Source organism: Cheilinus undulatus, linkage group 12 (genome assembly GCF_018320785.1).
Source record: "Cheilinus undulatus linkage group 12, ASM1832078v1, whole genome shotgun sequence".
Taxonomy (NCBI): Eukaryota; Metazoa; Chordata; class Actinopteri; order Labriformes; family Labridae; genus Cheilinus; species Cheilinus undulatus.
Window position 1 is genome coordinate 20,215,763 of NC_054876.1, and position 22,140 is coordinate 20,237,902.

Sequence of the window (22,140 nt, forward strand, 5' to 3'; positions counted from 1 at the left end):
GTGGGACAATCTTTTTTCTGTCTACTTGAAGTACTTATTACTTTGTTGTCTTAACGTCAGCTACTCCGTGAAAACTTATCATACATATAGTGTAATTACATAAAAGTGGCGTGGCTGAAGTGTAATGATACTAAAATTGGTTGTAACTATGGAAGCTGCTTGAAGAGAGAGAAGCATGATGGAATGTTCAGTCTGACCAAGAAATTTGATTGCACCAAATGAGACAGTTCCTATGGCTCATAGCTGGTCCTCATATAGAAAACATGTATAGGGGAGATTTGGTAAACAATTTTGGCATTCATACAGCCCACATGTGACTGACTCCATAGCATTCCCAGAACCTTGCCCAATCAATGCCAAACCATTCATTTTGCCCACATATGTTTTGCCATGCCACGTCTCAGCGGAATGTGCCAGATAAATGCCACATTTGGCTCATAAGTTAATGTTATCAGGGCATGTGACTGAATGTCTGATTTAGACGTCTAGAAAGCTGTTCACCTCTTTCCTGGCTTGGTTTGATTTGAGCAGGGCAAATATCTATCAGCCACAGTGGCCTACGGTTCATTAAAGGTACAGTGTGTTGAATATGGAATTTTAGCGACATCTGGCGTTCAGATTTTAGAATGTTACCAAAACATCACATCACTAAGCGATGAGAGCCTGTGAAGACCAAAAAGGATCGTGAGCCAGACATCATTTACAGCAGTGACGAGGTGAGGGTTTATTCGTTCATTTTTGTAACCATTATTTTTATAGATTATAGGTCCGTTGTAAGCTCCGCCTGCCTTCCAGGTAGATTTCAGGACCGGCGAGCAGGTTTGTATTTAAAAATCGCGTTTTGCTCCTTCTGTCCCCAAAACGTTGCCGTAGACAACATGGCGGTTCGTTATGTCAGCCTCCGTGAGTGCGACCCGCGATAATGTAAATTTTAAAAGCTTTTTTCTAATTTTGTAAAGAGAAAATGAAAGTTTTAAGGGGATGATTGGACACTTATTTTAACATACTTCACATAAATATATGAACATTATATCCCATTTACACCGTTTCTGTTCGGCGAAATGCTGCCAAATTCTACACACTGTACCTTTAAAAGCATCATAAGAGAGATATTTGTACCAGAAAACAGTAAATTTAATCCCCAACTTCTGTCCCTCTGCTCTGGCACAGAGCCAAGCAGTTTTAGAGTCAGACAGTTAGTATTTTATACTAACCCCCTAACCCTAATCCTTGTAATATTTTGGACCACTCTGGAAATTAGGAGGGAAATTTACCCTAACCCTAGTAACACTGTGACAATTTTCTGGTAATTAGGTGGTATTCTACCCTACCCTCTTAATACTGTGGTAATTCTCTGGTAATTAAGTGGTATCTTACCCGTACCCCAGCCCTCTAACCCTAACCTAAACCTTTGTAATATTTTGGCATTTTCTGGAAATCAGATGGTATTTTACCCTGATCCTAACCCTCTAACCCAAAACACTAACCCTTGTAATTATGTCCCAATTCTTTGGAAATTAGGTGATATTTTCCCCTAACCCTCTAACTCTTGCATTTGTAATATTTTGGCAATTCCCTGGTATTTGGTGGTGTTTTACCCTAAACCTATAAACTACAGTGTCGTTGGGCATTGTTATTGAAAGATGATATTTCCTAGCTCTCAAACCGTAAACCCTTTAATATTGTGGCAATTTTCTTGAAATTAGGTGGTATTTCTAGTCATTCAGAAATAAGATGATAATTTCCCATGTAAGCTGCTTGTTAATTGCCAGATAATTCCTTTATTTTGTCCCACTAAATTAAAGTAAGCCCTATAGTAATCTTAAGGGTTAGGGGTTATGGTTGGTGTGAGGGGTAGGGATAAGGAAAGGTGTTGAGGTAACATACCATGCAATTACCAGAGAATTGCCACAGTATTACAAGGAATTACTTGATAATTAATACATTGTTACTAGGTAAATACCTCCTTAATATTCCACATCTCTGAGTTATTGCTTGGTGTATATGCCAACTTATACAAAGTTATTACCACCTTATTCCTGATAAATGACAAGATAATCCTATCTACACTCCCAAGAAATAAGGTGGATTGTTTTTTAAATACGTAGAGACAAGGGTGCTGACAGATCCTGATCAAACTTATACAAAAGAAAATGCAATTATCATTCCTCTTACTTTGACCAAAATGTTCTTGATCTCAAACTCTCAGCAGCAAGAAGAAGAAAATAAACATACTCCAGTTTTTCACTGTGTTTGTCTGTACTGTTATTCACCAGGACAAGGTCAGCTGACATAAATTTTGTCTAACGTGCAGCCTTCAAAGCAACATTGTGGAAGTATTTAACAGCTATATCTAATGAGGGAGAGAGTAGCACAGACCTGCTGACGTATGGCCTCTAACTGAATACATTATTGTGTAGCATGCATTGATTGAGCCAGAATGAAGTTTCACACTTGGGTGTACAAGTACAAGGCCGTCATACATGTGTAGGTCAACATGTACCCAAGTGTTCATTCTTAACATTGCTATCCACATATTTCAAATTACAGGAGCTGTCCTGTAACATCACCAGTGTAAATTGATGTAACACTGGTGCTTTCACACAGTGCTGTTCAGATAAAGATTTTGTTGGTCAACTTATTTGAAAGGGTATTATCAGTGAAAATACAAACTGTATTATTAATCATTGCAGGAGGGAGTCATGGGAGAAAAAAACAACAAGCTGTGGTGAGACATTAAAGAGTCTGAACATGCGGATCTAATTTGGTGGGTAATGCACGGCGTGTTCTTGTGTTTTCAGCATGACTCAGCATCTACTCCTCAAGCGGGTGCTCCCTGTACCGTGATGCTGTACAGGTCTAAACAAATCAAGCAAATTTGATTCAGCAAACAAGATAATTAACTCTACACCGCAAACATTTATTTCCACTTATATCTTTTTTTATTGTGCCTTCTTGATCAAACATTTCAGACACATTTCAAACACACTTTTTAACAGTGTTTTTCTTTAATTGATAAGAGATTGCTGATAGAGTCAAAAGGACAGAGCGGGAAAAAATGAAAACAATTTAACGCCAGTAAGATAAATGCAGCCACCACCATTTGTCACACAGAAGAGCTGAGGTTTATAGTCTTCCCATTGGACCAGGAGGCAGCCTGTATGGATGCAGTGGGGGTGGGGCCCCGGCAGCAAAACATGCCATGATGTAACAACGGCTATATTTTAAGAGGAGGCTCTCTGACCCACAGTCCTGAATGCTTTTCATCCACTGATCCAATTGGACATTGTTACCTAGAGAGGCATCTTAACCCAGCATTTCCACTAATCAAGCCACGGTATAACCATATATTTTGTATGACTTTTTTTTTTTTTTACCGGCAAGGTGTTTGCAGCTGTTGTTATTGTTCCACTGCTGTTGTTTTTGATATTTTTCCCCTGTCTTTCAGGATTTGGAGTATGATTTTAAGGTTTACAGCTTCTGAAAAACCTTCTATGGAAAAACAAGGAGACCAATTCATAGCTGGGACAAAATTCAGCCAGAGAGACACCTTTAGAGAATCCTGATCTCTGTTTTTGTCCTAAACTGGTCCAGTAAAGGTAAGAAATAATAAAATAAATTCAGACATATCCAAAATTAGATGAAGGAGAATTTATCTATATGTACGTGAGGCACTTTTAAGTGTGCCCAGTCTTTCCATTAGTGCACAGAATGCACTAAACATCTTTGTTTCTTTTATTTAGTATCACTAACATTTGCACTTTAGGATCTCATGAATATGGTAGAAAAAAACTCGTTATTAATAGGGGCCATGATGGTATTTTTTTCAGATTTTGAAGGAGTTCCCTGCCTTGTCCACATTAATAAACCACTTCTCAATCCTCTACCTGATCAATTCCTATTGAAAAATGGTTGGATTTGGACCTGCAGATGTGCCTCCGTCAGCAGCAGTCAAGTTTGTGGGAGCAGGAACTGCAGCCTGCATCGCTGACCTGTTCACTTTTCCTCTTGACACAGCCAAAGTTCGGTTGCAGGTAGAAAAAAAATATCTCTGTGAACTATGAAGTCCAAAATACACTAATTTTTAAGTCTAGTGTGCCTGCCCTACCCTAACCTATCATGACCTTTCATCCCGCAAAGATCCAAGGAGAAAGCAAATCCTCCGCAGCTAAAGGGAAGCAGTCTGCAGTGAAATATCGAGGAGTGTTTGGCACCATCACCACGATGGTGCGCACTGAGGGGCCCAGGAGTCTCTACAGTGGACTGGTGGCAGGCCTCCAGAGACAGATGAGCTTTGCCTCAGTGCGCATTGGTCTTTATGACTCTGTGAAACAGTTCTACACTAAAGGCTCTGATCGTGAGTACCACTGAATGTAATTGATAAAGGAGGATAAAGGAGTCCTTCACTTATCAGGCCTGACCTTTCCCTCCTCTCTGATCCAGATGTTGGCATCGGCAGCCGGCTGCTGGCAGGATGTACCACTGGAGCGATGGCCGTTGCTTTGGCTCAGCCAACAGATGTGGTAAAAGTTCGCTTCCAGGCTCAGGCCAGGTCTCCTGGGCATACCAGGCGCTACTGTAGCACCATCGATGCTTACAAGACCATCGCGAAGGAAGAAGGCGTTCATGGGCTGTGGAAAGGTAGCTATAGCTTTCACAGAGTAACTTCGCAATAAAGTATGTGCTCTCTTTTCATGCATCAATATTTTACTCTCTCCTACAGGAACAGCTCCAAACATAGCAAGAAATGCAATTGTTAATTGTACTGAGCTGGTGACATATGATTTCATCAAGGACATGCTGATCAAGTCCACTCCCCTGACAGGTACAGAACAGCATCAACACAGGATGAATAGGTCAGAAAAATCATCTCAGTGTTTTGTTTTTGGAGCAATATTTTACATTCTTTCCTCCACAGATAATCTGCCCTGCCACTTTGTATCAGCCTTTGGTGCGGGGTTATGCACAACAGTGATCGCCTCTCCTGTCGATGTGGTCAAGACAAGATACATGAATGCTGCTCTAGGCCAGTACACCAGTGTCCTCAACTGTGCTGCTGCCATGATGAGCAAAGAGGGACCACTTGCTTTTTATAAGGGGTAAGCACTGATGGAATGGGAAATACTAATCACATTGATGAGGATATGAATCGCATATTTTTTAGAGAAAGAAAAATTCTTGCAAACATAAAGGATAAAGCGGCTGCTACTACAAATAAATCACAGTATTTTCTGTTTAATCCTCTTCAGCTTCATGCCATCTTTCTTACGCCTGGGCTCCTGGAATGTGGTGATGTTTGTCACATACGAGCAGCTGAAGCGGGCCATGATGGCAGCCAATCACAGCTACACAAACATGCTGTGACCATTTCTGTCTGTTATAAAGCTGGTGCTATAATAAATCAGTGTTTACTTGTCTTAGAATAAACACATATGTTTCAGTCTTGCATCATTTAGAAATGAAGAGCTTGCTTGATTAGTTGCCTCCTCTCAGCAGACAGCTTCTCTGGAAACTGGACATCAAATGTGATGATGAGGTTTCCTCTCTGAGAGGCATCCTGGGACAGCGGCATTCCCTCTCCAGTCACCACCTTTCTGTATGCTGGGCTGATTTGTTAAGCAAACCAATCAGAGTAGAAAAATAATGCATGTAAAGACAGTTCTTCACAGGTGTCTCTGCTTCCTTGTAATGCTTCTAAAAAAATCTATTTTTCTATACTTGTCTCTGCTTTTACTGATCTTAATATTTATATCTGAATTTCCACTCTAAGGATCAATAAAGGATGATCTTACCTTATTTCTTATTCATTTATTCAGTGTTTTTTAATCCATGGCTAACATTCAAACTAAACAAAAATACAGTATTAAAGGTGAAGTGATCAGAATTTCTGGATATTGAAAAGCACTTACTGCACAATGTCATTGATGGGAATAGTGAGTAGCCTGCCATCTAGTGTCTCCACATCCACAGAGAACCCAGTTAGGGCCTGCAGGAAAGATCAGGGGCCGTTATCATGTAAAAAAAAAAACCTTACTCATATTAAAACCACTTTTTAAAACTTTCAGTTCACAGTAACACGACTTACCATCTCTAGAGAGATCTGTGCCTTGTAGATCAGGTCATTTTGTTGTCGTACAAACAGAGGATGGCTCTTCTGTCGCACTATGAACACAATATCAGCTGGGATGCTGTTTGGTCCCTAAAGACAAAATACAATGCAACTATTAGGCATCTTTCTTTGAGAAATGGCTTATTAATGTGTGGGAAAAACAGTATACGCTGTATTTACATGTTTGTTTCCAACACATGTATGAAGCAGGCAAAAGAGGTAAAAGGGACCCATTAATTCGTCTTAATTGGTTTTTCATCTAATCATGTACCAGAGCAGTAAAGACATCTGCTGAAGCCACCTACTGGTGAAGTTCATTCAGTGTGATTTCAGCGACTTATCAATCAAACATAACCAAAATATTACAGTGCCTTTAAAAAGTATTCACCCCCTTGGATGTTTTATCCTTTGATTGATTTTATAATTTAATCATGATTATAATCTGGCTTTTCTACACAAAAGAAATCTCAAAAACCCTCTTTAACGTCAAAGTGAAAACCGATTCCCACAAAGTAATGTCAATCAAATACAAATATGTAACGTAAAATAATGACTGCATAAATGCCCCCCCCCCCAAGTCAGTATTTAGTAGATGCACCTTCGACTCCAATCACAACACTGAGACTGTGTGGATAGGCCTCAATCAGGCTTGTACATCTGGACACTGCAATCTTACACTATTCTTCTTTGCAAAACTGCTCAAGCTCTGTCAGGTTCCACGGGGATCAGTGTGAACATCCCTTTTTAAGTCCAGCAGTGGTCCAGCATCCTCGTTGTCTTGCTGTCTTCTCCCAAGCCGTAGTTCTCATGCAGATGGAATTAGTCCTCCAGGATTTTCCTATATTTTGCTGCATTAATTTTACCCTTTACAAGCCTTTGAAGGCCGGCTGCTGAGCAGCATCCCCACAGCATGATGCTGCCACCACCACGCTTCACAGTGAGGATGGTGTGTTTGTGGTGATGTGCAGTGCTTGGTGTCCACCAAACATAGCGTCTTGTCTGATGGCCAAAAAGCACCATTTTGGTCTCATCAAACCAAATAATTTGAACACTGAACATCGAGTCCCCCACATGCCTTTTGGGGAACTCTAGTCAGGATTTAATCTGAGTTTTCTTCAACAGTGGCTTTCTCTTTGCCACTCTCCCATAAAGCTTTGGCTTGTGAAGAACCTGTGCAACAGCTGTTGTAACAGAGTTTCCCATCTCAGCTCCTGAAGCTTGTAACTCCTTAAGCGTATTCATAGATGTCTTGGTGGCCTCTCCCACTATACCGCTTTCCACATTATTATTCATGCATAATAATGTGGAAAGTGGTGTAGTCTCATTCTTGCACAACTCGCTTGCGGCCACTCAGTTTGTGAGGAAGGCTTTGATATAGATTTACACATGTGCCTTATTCCTTCTATTTCTTGATAATGGGTTAAAATGAACTCTCAGGGGTGTTAAGTTCCCTGGAATTTTTTTTTTCAAAGACATTTTTTCTTATCCATCCCCTGACTTATTCATTTCAACAACCGTTTCTCTGAGTTGCTTGGAGTGTTTTTTCCTCTTGGCTGTGGAATACTGATTAACCACAGACTGGACCTTCCAGACACAGGTCTCTTTATACTACAATCATTTAACTAATAGTGAGACTACTAGCACCAATTGGCTGGACCTCTGTTCAATTAGGTCAGTTACTTTAAAGGGGGTGAATATCTATGCACTCATTTAATTGCATAAAATGTTTTATTTAATTGGCATTACTTTGTAGAAACCTGTTTGTACTTTGACATTAAAGGGTATTTCTTTGGTTAAAAAAGGCTAATTATATTGACCATAGAAAATTAAACTCAGTATTGAAGAAACTTTTACTCATGCTAAGATAGCTAAGTGTAATTTGTAGTAAATTGATAATAGTGCATTTTAAATTACACAAACAAAAAACATAAACTAAGCACTAAACGAGTTTTTTGCTTCTCTGTGAAAAGTCTACTTTCTGTTTGGTTTTTTTTGTTTGTTTTTGTGACTCTGGAAGCACAATTAACTCTGATCTAGACTATACTGAGCTCCATTTGTTTAAAAATGAGCTCTACAGGGCATCAAAGTAAATCAGCACCAGGGACAGTGCCACAAGCCCAAACCTAGGTCATAACATACATTCTTGTGAAAAACTGTGCAAAAAGCAGGGGCATAAAAGAACAGCTTGTTTTTAACCAAACATCCTAGCTTGAAAAAGTGTTTTAGCCCTAACTGGAACAGAGAAACATAACCAATCACAAGGTAATAGTGTACTTCTGTTACCTGATCTCCCTCTTTAGAAAAAACTATTTGTGTGCCTTCTTTCCACCCAGGCTGCACATCTATAGTCAGGATCTTGTCTTTAATACTGGAGGTGCATCCATCTTCATTCATAACCTGTTGAAGAAATAAGACAAACATGTATCATCTGGTTTGTTTTGACTTTGCTAGGACAGATTAGTTTGACAGAAGTTCTTAGTCCAATCAAAAGGATGTGTAAATGATTTAATGACTGTGATGTTAACAACATCAGATACAGTAGCACTTACCCTACGAGATATCTTAATCTTTTTATTGCATCCGTGGAAGAGATCATCCAGGGAAAGATGAAGGTCTCTTTCGATGTGAGAGTCTTGGGTCTTGACCATAACTCGTTGCAGGCCACCAAACTGAAGTGGTGATTCTTTTGTATAAAAGTCTAGTGACAAAATATGTGTAATTATTGGAATTTGTCTACACAAATGCATACACGATGTCAGTACTTTTTATTACCTGCAAATGGGTTGTCACCTCCAAAGAAATGTCTGAATGTTTTGTCTGGGTTCCCATGGTAGGTGTATTTAGATGACCAGGCCCCACTGCTGCCAAACTCAGGTGGGATCCCACCTTTAAGACCTTCCTCACCAAACTTATCATAGGTCGCCTTTTTTCGAGCTGTAACAAATAAAATGGAGTTATACACAAACTTCCAGTCTAAACAAGGTAGATAAAGTCATAATCAGTCAAAAGTAGATTGTTATATTGATACATTTAATCAAAATTGACCTTCACAGTTTAGATTTTTTAAGAATTACATCTTATTCCTGGGTCGTTGCTGTGATTTATTTCCACGTTTTGTGGCTATAATGTGATAGTTCATTAATAAGTTAAATAAATCAACCATAGCCACGTAAGTAAAAAGTTACTGTAGTAAACAAACAAGTTAGAGTTTACGCCTTTCTTTTTCAACTTACGGTCACTGAGCACGTCGTAGGCTTCACCCAGCTGACTGAATCTCTCGGCACTTCCCTTTTCCCTGCTGCTGTTTGGATGAAACTTCAGAGCAAGACGTCGATATCTAGACAGATGCAAATATAGAGCTGGTCTTTGACAGCTACCAGAAACGTTTAAAAGTTATAGCTGACCTAAGGTTTAAACGGTTAGCTAGTTCAACAACAACAAAAAAAAAACTTACGCCTTCTTGATATCTGCGTCCGTTGCATTTCTGTTTACTTCCAGGGTCTCGTAGTAGTCAATACTCATTTTATAAATCATTAAATTCTCAATATTAACTTTAAACCTGACGTGTACGCCCACAGGCAGATATTAAACAACAAAGCAAGTAAAACAGTACGGAAAAACGTGAAAAGTTGCCAAGACCAACACAAATAGCAGCGGTTGTCAAGCTTGGTAACTAGGGTAACAAATGCATCCAAAACTCTCGCGGGAATTGCGCTCGTCCAATCGTAACAGGAACCCATCCCTTGCAGAAAAGGAAAAATCAAGGCAAAACCCATGGTAAAAACGACATGATTTTGCTTTGTATTTGCCTCAAATTTTATTTACAGTCTGAAAAGCTCCCCGGTCACCGTTAAAGCTATTGTAACTCCACTGACCTCTATGACACCCAGGCCTGCTCACAGAAACTGCTGGGCCCTCATAGGCCCAATTTTAAGACCCTCCTAAGATATGATTGAATCAGATCAGCTTCCAAGCAGATTTAATAAAGTTTAATAATTTACCGTCATGGTCACATGCATCTCTTCTTTTAATATTTTCATCATCCTTCACTCAGGTCCCAGTATGGCCCAAGAATGGTTTGGATGGCTTTTATTCCTTTGAATCAATGGCATCACTAGTCAAAAAATGCATTTAGTATTTACTCTGGTAACACTTTTGTGTGATGACCTGAAACAGTTCAGTATAACAATAAAACAACTAAAGAACACTTATTTCGGGCCAAGACTGAATTCGCTATATGTGAATGTTTTAATATTTCTAATACATCTGCATATAATTGATGTTGAGGTTATTGATGCATGGTAGATCTATGAGGTTTTGATTGTTAATACTACTACAGGTGTTTCCTATTCAGGCACAAATTTTCCAACATCCTTATCAATTAAACAAACTTCCAAATAAGGCACAGATGAATTCCAGCAGCAGTGACAAGTATCTTTTATTCTCTCATTTAAAACCATTCCAGACAGAAACGTTAAGGACTACTATGCTAAACAAACCTGACACTCTTCCATAATTCACACAAAAATTGCACAGTATAATTATGATCAAATTGCCATGTAGAGCTGATAGAGGGCACAGCAGACGCTCTCTACTGATTCTGTTAAAGGTGGTCCAGATAGATGCATATTTTATTAGATATTCAGGACTCATACCAAAAGAGAAGATATTAACAGCCATAAAAAAGAAAGGATGAGTCCAATAGAAATAAATATTACAAGTCATTGTGGATTAAATACATATGTAGAATCATCACTAACAAAAAATCAATGCCAAAAAAATAAAATGAGCAAAAGCAGTCCTTATTGTGTTTGTAAAACATACCAAACTTAACTAGATAAACCCAAGGAAGCCCTCTAAAATTAAACTTCAAAATGCATTTACCTCCAAGCCTAACATTTAAGCTGAGTTTTATGATTATGACTCTTTATAAATGACAAAATCATCCTCGAATGCTATCATCAAAGAAATAGTTTGAATCTATGACAGTCGTAGTCTTTAGAAAAAAAAAATCAAACATCTAACCAAATAAAAAGGTAATAGAAAAAGGAAGCCAAGGTAAAAATAACCCATTTCAAGGAACAAGTGTGGGAAGAGAGGAAGGAAGGACGGTAATGTGAAAGGTGACATGATAGTGTTAGATGTGAGTCATGTTTGTGCTGGTTTGAGACCGTGCTTTGGTGTGTGACCGTGTCCTAACTTATTGTAATGTGCTGGTATGTGTGGAGAATCGGAACTCTTCTGGTACCAGGACCACAAAGAAAGCACAGACATTTAAATGAGCTCCTGGCTCCTTAATCCAGCTGCACCGTGGGTGTTTGTGTATGAATATAAAAAAGTGAGCCCCCCTAAATATCATTGATTTACTTCAACTTTTTCCACAAACATTTTCAGGCAGTTAAAAAATAAAAACTTGAGAACACCTTTCATTAATGAATTCTTGCCAATTAACTGCAACAAAACAAATATTACTAAAAAAAAAAAATGCTCAAAACACTCACATTGTGCTTATTAAGCTAAAAGCAGTACTTAACTTTTTGAATATTACACTTTATAACACAAACTTTAATCAGACATATTTCTTTTGGTTTTGTTCAAAACGTCTTTTTAGACAAACTCATCAAACCAATCTGTTTTTTTTAAATGACAGACAACAGAAGCTCAGAAGAGGAAGCTGAGCTCTGCTTTCAAATACTGTTTAAACGTACCAGTATGTTTGTTACAGTGCAAATATTCAGTTTATGTAATAATGACTCTCAGAACGTTCCAGATGACAGAGCAGGTTTCCACAATGACGGATAACGGATGTAGTGTTCTTCTTTTAAGGCTGGGGAATAAAGGAAGGTGAAGTAAAAGGGACAGATACAGAAAAAAACCTGACTGGGTTTTAGAAATAGCCAGTAAGAGAATTATATGAGCACTGACATATGCAGGGGATTAGCAGGAACAGCCTCCTTCACTGGCAGGTAGTTCTGGTGGCTTCTCCAGCTTTATGTCAATCACTGAAGAGTTTACAAGTTAAGAAATTACACACAACAGGACAAATGCAACTCAAAAACTATAATTCCAAGGTTGTAGGAATCAAATTCTTACTTTTGTTTGAATTAATAGCTTTCAGTCATGTGATGTGACCACAGAGACGCCTGGAGGGCAAAAACACAAAGGCTTGGAACAGTTGCAGCTACCAGTGAAGACTACATGGTGCTGCAGCATTGGCATTAATTCTCCATTGTTTCAAAACGATGCATGTTTTCATCACCTGACAACCACAGTAAAACTGAGATATCAACTGAAACTACAAGTTTCTGTCATAAAGTTTAAATCAGAACTTCAGTTCTGTGATGCTTATGTTCTGTAACTACAGTAAAGAAGAATATTTCCCTTTACATCACTGCCAAGCACTTGCAAAGCAGATGGATTGGCCAGATTCTATGTCCGTCACAAGGCAAATCCATTTTGCCAAACTTCAATCTGAAATGATTGTGCCAGGTCTCAAAATGACCTGACCAATCAGAGTCATCTGAGGAGAACGAGGCTGTCGCTACAGGCGGGGTTTAGTTGTGTTCTGCCGCCAGAGTAGGGATTAGTTTGGAGGTAGCCTAGGCAATAGTTTTAATCAGGATTGATTCCTACCTTTCAATTTACAGGCAGAAATGAGTGAAGCAAAGGTAGGAAAGCTTGAACAACCCTTCAAATCATTATCATGGGTATTTCTAAAACTGTTAGTTTTGGACAAGATTTTTAAAAAGGTTCTGAAACAACGTACAGTGCTTAACAAATTTATTAGACCCCCTGTCATATTTGTCTCAAAGACCATCCAGCATCATGAAGTGCTTTAATGCGGACTCTTTCATTTTCACTGAGCTCTCCACGTTTTACCATTTTGAACAGGAATGAGGGATTTCAAACTGAATTCACCCAAATTTGAGCCAGGTCACTGGGCTTCTCTGAGAGGTCAGAAATGAATCAAGCATAACATTCAACCACTAAAACTAATTTTTCTGTTCAGGAATGCAAGTAAATAACGATATATTGACATATTAACCAAGAAATATTAATGTACTATTTTTTCAGTTTTTTTGTAAATCAGTAAATGTGAAAATTCATGGATAACAATAATAATTATATTTTAGCATTAAAAATATCATTTGGATTAAAGGGCTTCTACATATTGGTGTATTAACCATTGCAGAAACATAAAAAATGATTTTGGTTTTACCAATTGTCACCAATGCTGTTAATTTAGGGCAGCTGTGGCATAAACCTTATTTTGGTTGGGGTTAGGGTGGTCTAATAAATTTGTTAAGCACTGTATATCAAAAATTTATGGTCATGAATATTTAATAAAACCCCAACTATTTTTAAAATTTTAAATATTGGCCTATGTTGCTTGACTTTTTTTAGTGCTTTTGGTAAGTTGTCGCCATGATTGGGGTTCAGTCTGAGTACACTGTAACTGCTGTGAACTCAGAGGTTATAATTACACTATAATAAAAGGTTTTTGGAGGAGTATTTCTTTAATAGTACACCCAGTAAGAATGTGAGTCAGTGCACAACCAGTGCCCTCACTGGAGAAATAAATCTAGGACGACACATACATTCAGCAACAATAGCTGACTGTCACACTGCTGCTCTACATCTTCCTTCTGGCAGTGACAGTAAGAGAGCGAGGAGACCTCCTGCTTCTCCTCCGTCATGTCCAACACGAACACTGACACAAACACAAAGGATACTGTCCTCTCTACTCTTGTCCTGTGTGGTATCCATGCCAGGAAGGGCCGCTGCCACGCGACGGAAAAGCTGGAGGGAGAGAGAACCAGATGTTTTCTGTCAAAGAAATATACTCCAAGTATGACAGAAACAAAAGCTGAAATCGAGATGGCGTGCTGTGTTTAATCCCATAACATGATTCAGCACAGCGCTCACTTGAGGCTCTCACAGAGAAGGATGTCCATCAGAGCTTTTCCAAGATTTATTTAAATTAAGCAGCATGTGTTTAAGCTGCTGCAAGGCCATACTGTCTGTGTCTGCACAGCAGAAATGACTCCACAGGGTCTGTGATTCTGCTTTATGGACATCTTTCTCTGAGAGAGCTTGGAGAATTAAAAGTGATTGTTGGATTAACATGAATTGTGTTGAATGTAAGATGCTGCTCAACATGCCTGTACCCCAATTAACATCATTAAATAGACCACTGACTGTATAAGAGAAGTGTACGTAGTCACTGAGTCTAACGCATAAAGCCAAGGCAGAGGTGTGTTCAACCCACAATCTTTAAATACATGCAGTGTGCAACTTAACAGATTTAAACTGTTCAGTAAATTAGGGTTCCATATAAAGTATAACACCCCAAATGGTTTTAGGGCATGGACCCCTTTACCAAGTGGCTACCTGATATCTTAACCAGGACAGATGGGTAACAATGTGCATTCACCCTGTTGTCCTAATAGTGTAACTTCTTTTTACAGAAATCTGGCTAAATCCACTTCTCAAATACAGCAAATGTGTAGAACCAAACTGTAAACATGTGCAGATTTCACAGCAATAAAAATGCTTCTAATCCATCTTCAACCAGCAGTGGAGTGGCAGGATTTGGTTTTCAAACTCTACCCACCTCAAAGCCTGTCTACTCAAATGTTAGGCATTCTTATTACCTCATGAAGGTGGGAAAGAGCTCAAAAAAACAAAGCCACCCTCACTTCAGAAAGAGACACTCAATGCAGAAAGCACACCTTTATGCACACATGCATGTGTGGAATATGAGCCAATCAGAAGAAAGCATGAGCGCCATGAGCAAATACACACACACAAGGTGCACACGCTCTACCTGTTTGACATTGTAGCCTGTCTTTGCACTTGTTTCAATAAACAGAACATTCATCTCTTTCGCTCTCTGCTCTCCCTCCTCTGTGGTTATCTGTCTGTGATGACCCATGAGCCACAGCGTACCACACACATACAAACATAGGGGACACACACACATTGCCACAGACATCGACAAAGAGACAAGGGAGAAAATACAGACTGTGATTATGCTGAAGTAGATTATGAAGCCGTGCCCCTTCCTGCTGCTGCTACCACGAACTCAAGACCAAAAGTCCTCCAGTGAAACCTTTGGTTATTCCATTTTTGACAGAATATTAAAATAATAATAGAAATTTGTCTAGAAAATACCAAATAAAGGAGGTTCTAAATGAATCTAGGTTTATCCTTAAAGATTTTTTACTCAAATTTCCAAACATTTACCCTCTAAATGTGGCAATCCTGGTGACTTTTGGATGTGATGCTCAGGCGGCAGCATCTGCAGCAGGACTACAGAGCACGACTCACACTCACTCTTACCTGCTTAACATTGTAGCCAGCTTTCGCACTGGTCTCAATAAACATTACATTTAGTTCTTTGGCTTTCCGCTCACCCTCTTCAATAGATACTTGCCTGTGGCAGATAAGGGGGGGTTAAGAGATGCACAGCAATAGACATTGCACAACTTCATTAGCCGTGTGGATAAAGCAGATCACACAGTAGACACTTTCAGATAAAAGTTATCAAACATCACAGCAATTTATTCATGTGTTTAAGATTAACACATCAATATCTTTAATCAGTGTGGGCTAAAACTAGGAGAGAAGGGCCTCAGAGCATAAGAACAGTCAATCACAGCTTTGACATCTGTAAAGGGTGATGCTAACTTGCTTTGATCTTCTGCCTCAGGAAGGACTCAGGGTCTCAGTATTGACAGGGCAGCTGAAACAATCAATGACTTCATTAGTATGCTCTTAAAGGAGAGAGGACCAGGTTACCTTTTATCTGCAAGGTCTGTCTTGTTCCCCACCAACATGATAATGACATCACTTCCTCTCTCCGTTCTCACATCGTCTATCCATTTTGTGGTTTGCTGGAAGGAGTTGACATCTGAAAGAAAGAAGGATTGAGGAAAAACAGGAAGAAGAGCATCAGTATTCAAGAGGTGAGAGACCTCAGCTGTGAAAACAGACAAGTTTGTGACAGGAAGATGAAAAGGAAATAGAACCACAGCATCCAACAGCTTAAGAAAGGCTGATGTTGAAGAAAGAAATTTATGATCAAAATGTAATGTCTGCTTGTGTACATTACGCCAGTTAAATGAACACATTTATAAACATTTATATATTTTTAGACAGACCCCTTTATCTTTCTGGTAGACACACATATCAGAGGACATACAAATGTGGCACGTTTGTAAGAAATCTGATCACACATGTAATCCACCTACTTGTGATGTCGTACACTACAACAGCGGCAGCAGAGTCTCTTATATAACTTGGGATAAGGCTGCGAAATCGCTCCTGCCCCGCTGTGTCCCACAACTGCAACCGAATCTGTGGGGCAGGAAGGGGAAGGGGATGGGAGGAGGAATAAAAAGTAGAGAAAAAAGGAAAAAAAATACAGAGGGGATGAAAATAAAACAAGAAAAACTAGGTCAGAAATGAGGTAAGCTGTGGTGACATAAATCAAATTGAATGAAAACTAAATAAAGTAAGACAAATGGGGAAAAGAGAGAGAAAGGACAGAGAGCGGAGGGCATGCAGGTAGTGAACGACCACCAGAGAGAGCAAGCTGTCTGGGCCTGGAGGGGAAATAAATAAATAATCACCCTTCACTTGTCATTAAGCCTCCTCTCTTGATCAAGTAAGGTGTTAAATTTCAAATCAGGAATGAAGACAGTAGAAGGAGGGGAAGAGAGGAGAGGAAGAAAACTTGTGTTGAGGGGAAAAACAAAGAAAGGAAGGATCGTCGTGGGGTGCAGCATCCAGTGCACACTTGGAAGGAAGTGTTGACATTTTTATCTTGTCACAAACATATCTCTTTATTTATGTTAACAATCAACATTCAGTGTCCCTTGACACAAACTCCACCAAATACAACAGCTAAGACAAAATAATATGAAAAAACATCCCAACCTTGACACTGACCAAATCAATAAACATTAAGGTCCCTTTAACAAGCAGTAGTCAAAAACACAAAAACTCACTGTTCTGTCTTCGAGGTACATGGTTTTGGACAGGAAATCGATTCCTATTGTGGCCTGAAAATGTATAACAAGTCGTTAAAAAATGCAGATCTGTATTCTTTAACTGAATATCTGGTATTAGAATAATATGGAAATTGTTATCTGTAAGTGAATAGTTAGAGGGTTTTTTTCTCACCTGATAAGTGTTGTCAAAGCTGTCATACATGAACCTGGTGATCAAGGATGTCTTTCCCACTAAATAAAATATAGAAAATTAAAAATGCTACATATAATATAAATAAAAAAAGGTACAGAAAACACTGTAAGTACAATGAACACACTTTCATGTGAGCTGTTATCATCTAACCCAAAATAACTGCAGTAATATTTTGGAAATTTTCATTATTAATCAATGAATTGCTTAATGTAAAATATGTCAAAATGCAAAACAAAAAAAGATTATATATATATATATAAAATGGAAAAAGTAATCCTTTATAACTGCACAGACCATTGTTATAAATTCTGATTTGGGATGCATATAACCTATTTTTGCCCAAACCTGACATGATAATATTCCTGGTTATTAGCCAATACAGATTTACAGAGACATTTTAAAGGTAAAGAACACCAAGCCTCTCCTTTACTAGACTTTTACAGTCACTCTTATTGTGACAGTCTACTTGTTTAATTTTAGAAATAGACATAAAACAAGACAGCCAACATTTTATTTTACACATATGATGGACAAATTCTTTTTCAAGTATGCACAGCCAGTAATGGAAAACTGAAACTTATTTCTTTGGGTTACATGTACATTATATGTAGGGATGGGTATCAAAATCCTGTACCATCATCTGTTATCTACTGATAACTGAACTGAATTACAATAAAGATATTGATACTTAATTTTGATACCCTGTGACCCCAATGCAACCCGCTGCTGCCCCAAATGAAAGGCAAGACAGCTGTGACAGAATTTTTATGACTATGTACACTCATTTTATTTCAACTGAGCATGAATGGTTTTAAATTAATTTGAGTTCAGAGCAACGTCTCTGCTTTACTTACATTTTCCTACCAAGGAATACTCACTTTTGATTGACACATCTACTTAATGACAATAATAATAATTACAGTAAAAATAAAAACAAAAATAATGATAGTACTCATCATCATCATCATCATCATCATTATTATTATTAGGAATTGATTCAATGCTTGATCCAAACTTCATGTGCCTTTTTGAGAGCCATAAGCACCACTGTAACAGCCTTTATGATAGATGGTAGATTTTATAGTTTACCACATAAAAATGTAGGGTTGGGATTGCTTGGTTTTATTCAGATACCTGTGCTAACTGAATAATTTTTTTAAAGGTGCTGATGCCTAAATGGTGCCTGAATCAATACTTTTATGAGAAAAAAGGTGTTTTAAAAGTTGACCCATGTTTAAAAGCTTCCAATAGAAAATGTAAGAAAAGGAAACAGGTGTTACTTCTTCACATAAAGTACTTCATGTCTTGTCTTTGGAGTGGTGGGGGTTGTTTGGGGTGGTGAGGTACCAAAATCTGTCTTGTAAGTCAGTTAGTTAGGTATCAGATGTGTTGGTACCACATATTGATACTCGTCTTGATAAAAATGTGTCCCTTTTTTAAAGCTTGTTCTTTTAAATGAAAAGAAATTTTTCTAATCTTAAACACGTTTGGAGGGTGGTACGTTGAGGCAATCCTAACAAAACAGCTTGAAATAACACAAAAACACATGCTTCTATCCATCCATCCATAGCTATTTTTTTATTTTCTTTACAGCTGAGAAAAACACATTCTTCTTAGCTGTAAAAAAAAAAAATAACTTAAGCTGAGGTAGGCCTCTTGATTCCATGTCAAATTGCGCAAATTGATTCATACATTCTGACAAATATGCATGGCTGGCTGCATTCTTTAAAGGAATGCCTTCAGTTTGTGCCAATAAATTTGCTAACATTTTCTATATCTGTCAAAATGATAACCAACTGTACGAGTTATTGTCTGCCTATATTGATATCATGCCAATAATATTGAGCTTCCCTTATTCTAATACCATACTGAAAAGCAACCCAGTCCAAAAACCCTCAAAGATTAATTTCATAATGATGTACAGAAGAAAACAAATATTACATTTGAAAGCATGAAACCAATTTAACAATTAACAATTTAACAGTTCTGTGATCAAAAATGTAGGTACATTCTCATAATTCATAAACAGCCAGTTTGCCTCTTTGTTCCAATCTGAAGTCAAAATTAAAAATGAGTCTTTAACAAAGTAGACTCTGACATCAGTTAACAACATGTATAGGGCTGCCTGGTGCGAAACATTACAGACAATCTCTAATGTCATTCAATAACATTAAAATGTAGTAATACAGTGTAGCATTAAGTCTACACATTAAAGCTGATTGCTGTCTATGAGCTACAGAATAAATTCTTTTACATTAGCGGGTGTGGTGTATTAAGACTGAGGGTTGAGGAATGTTGAGCAACAAGATGGGTTGGCAACCTCCAAGTTCCCCAATTATAGTACATCTGAAACGGTTTAGCGTTAGGAGTCCAGCCTTTAACTGACCAGCACTGAGGATTTTTTCACACCTCTTATCCGTGCTGAAAAACTGTTATTGTTAGTCAACGTGATTTTTCACAACCATTTTGTTCTTGTCAACAACATTTCCTGCTGATGTTCACTGTTAAATCACCACTACACTGAGTCACTGACATGGCGACCTCGGACACACAGTGTTCGTCTGCTTCAGACAGTTTTGCTGAGCTCAAGTTACATTATCAGTTACACCGTGCATCAAGACATCATGACAAGACTAGAGAAAACACTGATGTTTACAGTTTTACAAGGTGCACCAGCTGATCCCAGATTGCCTCATCTAGATAATAGAGGAGAGTCATATTGAGGGGCACAATGACTGTAAAATAATAACAGGAAACACAGAAACTCCGTTTTTTTTTTTTTTTTTACACTATCTCATACTGTTTTAAACTACCTTAGCCTCTGTTGATACTACTCTGCTCATAAAGTTATAATTCTGAAGTACTGGAAACAATCCTGGAAAAGAAAAGTTGGACTGTCCCATATTCAGAATAAACTTTGTTCTGCTTTGCAAAATCACCCATAGCTCTACATCAGTAAACCAAAACATGCTTGTCCCATGTCAAGGATGTACACCTCACAACTTTCCCTGCAACCTTGTTTCTCTTCCAGTACAAGTAAACTCTGTGCTCAGTCTGTCCGGAGAGGGGAAATGAGTAGGGGGAGTGTAGGAATGCTACGGAGCAGGTTTGGTAATTGGGGTGCACCTACCACCTCTTCCCAGAGCCCCCAGGGTGTAACACCTGATGTAAATGTAAAATCACTGCATTATTTATGGACTCTGACTGAGACTGACATCATCATATACAGCTCATCACTTCTGGTCAACGGGAAAGTAATCATGTAATCAATACAACTTTTAATATTCTCTAATAATCTCTAAAACAACTTCAAAAGCTATATATTGTCGCCATCACTATATTTAATCGTATAATATACCTGCCACTGGTAACTTTCTGCTAGCTGCTACTGTCTATTAGCATCACATCACAACACCCTACGCAAGTTAGCCAACAGGCTCCAGAGTCTTTTTTACAGACACGACTCGTGTTAACATATCAGGAAGATGTCATACTTCATTACCATGAAGCCGACGTGGACAAGAAATATCTAAAAACTTAGTGTGTCGCAATGTAACCCTCTGCCAAGTTTAACGCTACGCTGCTAATGCTATCGGGCTAACTGGTTAATCACCATACAATTAAACTCCAGCGGAAGCTAACGACTCCTGCTGAGGAACATCGCAGCAACTTTTAATATTAGCGTCAGACTTACCGCTCTGTTCCCCGAGAAAGACCAGCTTAAATTTTCTCAAAGGGTTTCCGAAGTCTCCGGCCGCAGACATGGCTGTATGAAACAAGCTCTGACGTTACTTTTCGGGAGCTCCCCAGCTAGCCAGCTAACGCTAGCTAACCAGTTGTTCTAAGATATGAAAGGTACGGGGTCCGTAACGTTTTACCGGTTGGCCAACCCTTTACACGGGCCACTTTGAGAGATTAAGTGCCCAATAATAGCCTCCTTAAGATTTGAGACACTTTATGATAACTCACTAACTACAGCGGCCAAGTTAGCATTGCTGTCAGTTGTCTGACATGTCTAGCCCAGCTAGCCACCCCGCAACACTCTTCTTCTACACACTTAATGTGGACTCTGTTAGACATTTTGTTGAGCTGCCCTCTACTGGCGAGAGCACATACAAAGCAAGAAAATTGTTTATATCGGGCAGTTAAATTACGCAATAGAGTTAAACCAGAAATGTAACATATCCAATAATAAATCCGCTTTTTTTTTACTAGTTATAGAGTGTAAGCATTGGTCTAAATTAAAAAGTGAAGCCTCCAGTGACAGACCTATGTTGTTAGGCTGTACTTCCACTAGAGGGCGTACTCACACCGGCGCCAATATCTCTCTTACAATAAACCCCTGTGATAATCCATTGACTTTGATAATCTCATTCATTAGCTGTGCTGTGTAAGTGGACATGAATAAGACATATACTGTTATTGGAATGACATTCAAAAGCCAGTAAGAGCTCGCTTATATTTTGAACAAGCAGTGAAAATTATACCATCTAAAGGCTTGAGAGTGATTTACATATCATGGTGAGATTTCACTGCATTTCATTCACAGGCATGGATGTAAACCCCCAAATATTTTTGTTAACAGATAACAATAAAAAACATGAGATAACTTTAACCATGTCTTAGATCAGGGCTACCACATCTTTTTCAGATAGTAATAGACTGAGGACCCCCACTATCCCTAGAGGTGTTTAAAACAAATGATGTTGAATAAAGCATCATGCAAAAATTCACATTTTAAGCAATTTTGCACACATTATTAACATTTAAGCACAGATCTCACTAATTAGCTATGGTTTTATTCTAAATTGAACTTATTTTGA

At 38.5% G+C, this 22,140-nt stretch overlaps 3 protein-coding genes across 6 annotated transcripts; 1 reads left to right on the forward strand and 2 right to left on the reverse strand.

Annotated features, from left to right (window-relative positions):
• The first annotated feature begins 3,184 nt into the window (after positions 1-3,184).
• Positions 3,185-5,388, forward strand: LOC121518737 (mitochondrial uncoupling protein 2-like). Of its 2 annotated transcripts, XM_041801284.1 has the most exons (8): positions 3,185-3,337; positions 3,449-3,599; positions 3,831-4,034; positions 4,141-4,357; positions 4,444-4,641; positions 4,724-4,825; positions 4,919-5,099; positions 5,250-5,388. In XM_041801284.1, the coding sequence occupies exons 3-8, from the start codon at positions 3,909-3,911 to the stop codon at positions 5,362-5,364; spliced, it is 939 nt and encodes a 312-aa protein (XP_041657218.1). In that variant the 5' UTR covers positions 3,185-3,337; positions 3,449-3,599; positions 3,831-3,908; the 3' UTR covers positions 5,365-5,388. The 2 variants fall into 2 exon arrangements, with proteins under 2 accessions (XP_041657218.1, XP_041657217.1); XM_041801283.1 differs by having other exon boundaries at positions 4,724-5,099.
• Positions 5,389-5,452: 64 nt separating this feature from the next.
• Positions 5,453-9,727, reverse strand: dnajb13 (DnaJ heat shock protein family (Hsp40) member B13). Its single transcript, XM_041801285.1, has 8 exons — positions 9,564-9,727; positions 9,343-9,446; positions 8,882-9,043; positions 8,659-8,807; positions 8,393-8,506; positions 6,086-6,199; positions 5,910-5,986; positions 5,453-5,606 (listed from the first exon to the last, which is right to left on the reverse strand). Exons 1-8 carry the CDS (start codon positions 9,641-9,643, stop codon positions 5,453-5,455), a joined length of 954 nt encoding a protein of 317 aa, XP_041657219.1. The 5' UTR covers positions 9,644-9,727.
• An 802-nt stretch (positions 9,728-10,529) lies between these two features.
• Positions 10,530-21,349, reverse strand: rab6a (RAB6A, member RAS oncogene family). 3 transcript variants are annotated; one of them, XM_041801149.1, is made up of 9 exons: positions 21,012-21,349; positions 17,297-17,355; positions 17,122-17,175; positions 16,363-16,468; positions 15,911-16,022; positions 15,452-15,545; positions 13,843-13,909; positions 12,035-12,111; positions 10,530-11,936 (listed from the first exon to the last, which is right to left on the reverse strand). In XM_041801149.1, exons 1-8 carry the CDS (start codon positions 21,079-21,081, stop codon positions 12,047-12,049), a joined length of 627 nt encoding a protein of 208 aa, XP_041657083.1. In that variant the 5' UTR covers positions 21,082-21,349; the 3' UTR covers positions 10,530-11,936; positions 12,035-12,046. The 3 variants fall into 3 exon arrangements, with proteins under 3 accessions (XP_041657083.1, XP_041657082.1, XP_041657079.1); XM_041801148.1 differs by lacking the exon at positions 15,452-15,545 and adding an exon at positions 14,937-15,030 and having other exon boundaries at positions 10,530-12,111; XM_041801145.1 differs by having other exon boundaries at positions 10,530-12,111.
• Positions 21,350-22,140: the final 791 nt, after the last annotated feature.

Excerpts from the sequence above, each read along its gene's own strand:
- rab6a (XM_041801148.1), bottom strand. The coding sequence starts at position 21,081 with ATGTCTGCGGCCGGAGACTTCGGAAACCCTTTGAGAAAATTTAAGCTG. Across the intron at positions 13,910-14,936 it reads CAGGCTACAATGTCAAACAG|CTTTTCCGTCGCGTGGCAGC; the intron begins GTAGAGCGTGTG and ends CTCTCCCTCCAG. Across the intron at positions 12,112-13,842 it reads GGACAAGAGTAGAGAGGACA|TGATTGACATAAAGCTGGAG; the intron begins GTATCCTTTGTG and ends TAAACTCTTCAG.
- LOC121518737 (XM_041801283.1), top strand. The coding sequence starts at position 3,909 with ATGGTTGGATTTGGACCTGCAGATGTGCCTCCGTCAGCAGCAGTCAAG. Across the intron at positions 4,035-4,140 it reads CAGCCAAAGTTCGGTTGCAG|ATCCAAGGAGAAAGCAAATC; the intron begins GTAGAAAAAAAA and ends CATCCCGCAAAG. Across the intron at positions 4,358-4,443 it reads CTACACTAAAGGCTCTGATC|ATGTTGGCATCGGCAGCCGG; the intron begins GTGAGTACCACT and ends TCTCTGATCCAG.
- dnajb13 (XM_041801285.1), bottom strand. The coding sequence starts at position 9,643 with ATGATTTATAAAATGAGTATTGACTACTACGAGACCCTGGAAGTAAAC. Across the intron at positions 8,808-8,881 it reads AGGTGACAACCCATTTGCAG|ACTTTTATACAAAAGAATCA; the intron begins GTAATAAAAAGT and ends TTTTGTCACTAG. Across the intron at positions 6,200-8,392 it reads TTTCTAAAGAGGGAGATCAG|GGACCAAACAGCATCCCAGC; the intron begins GTAACAGAAGTA and ends TTTTGTCTTTAG.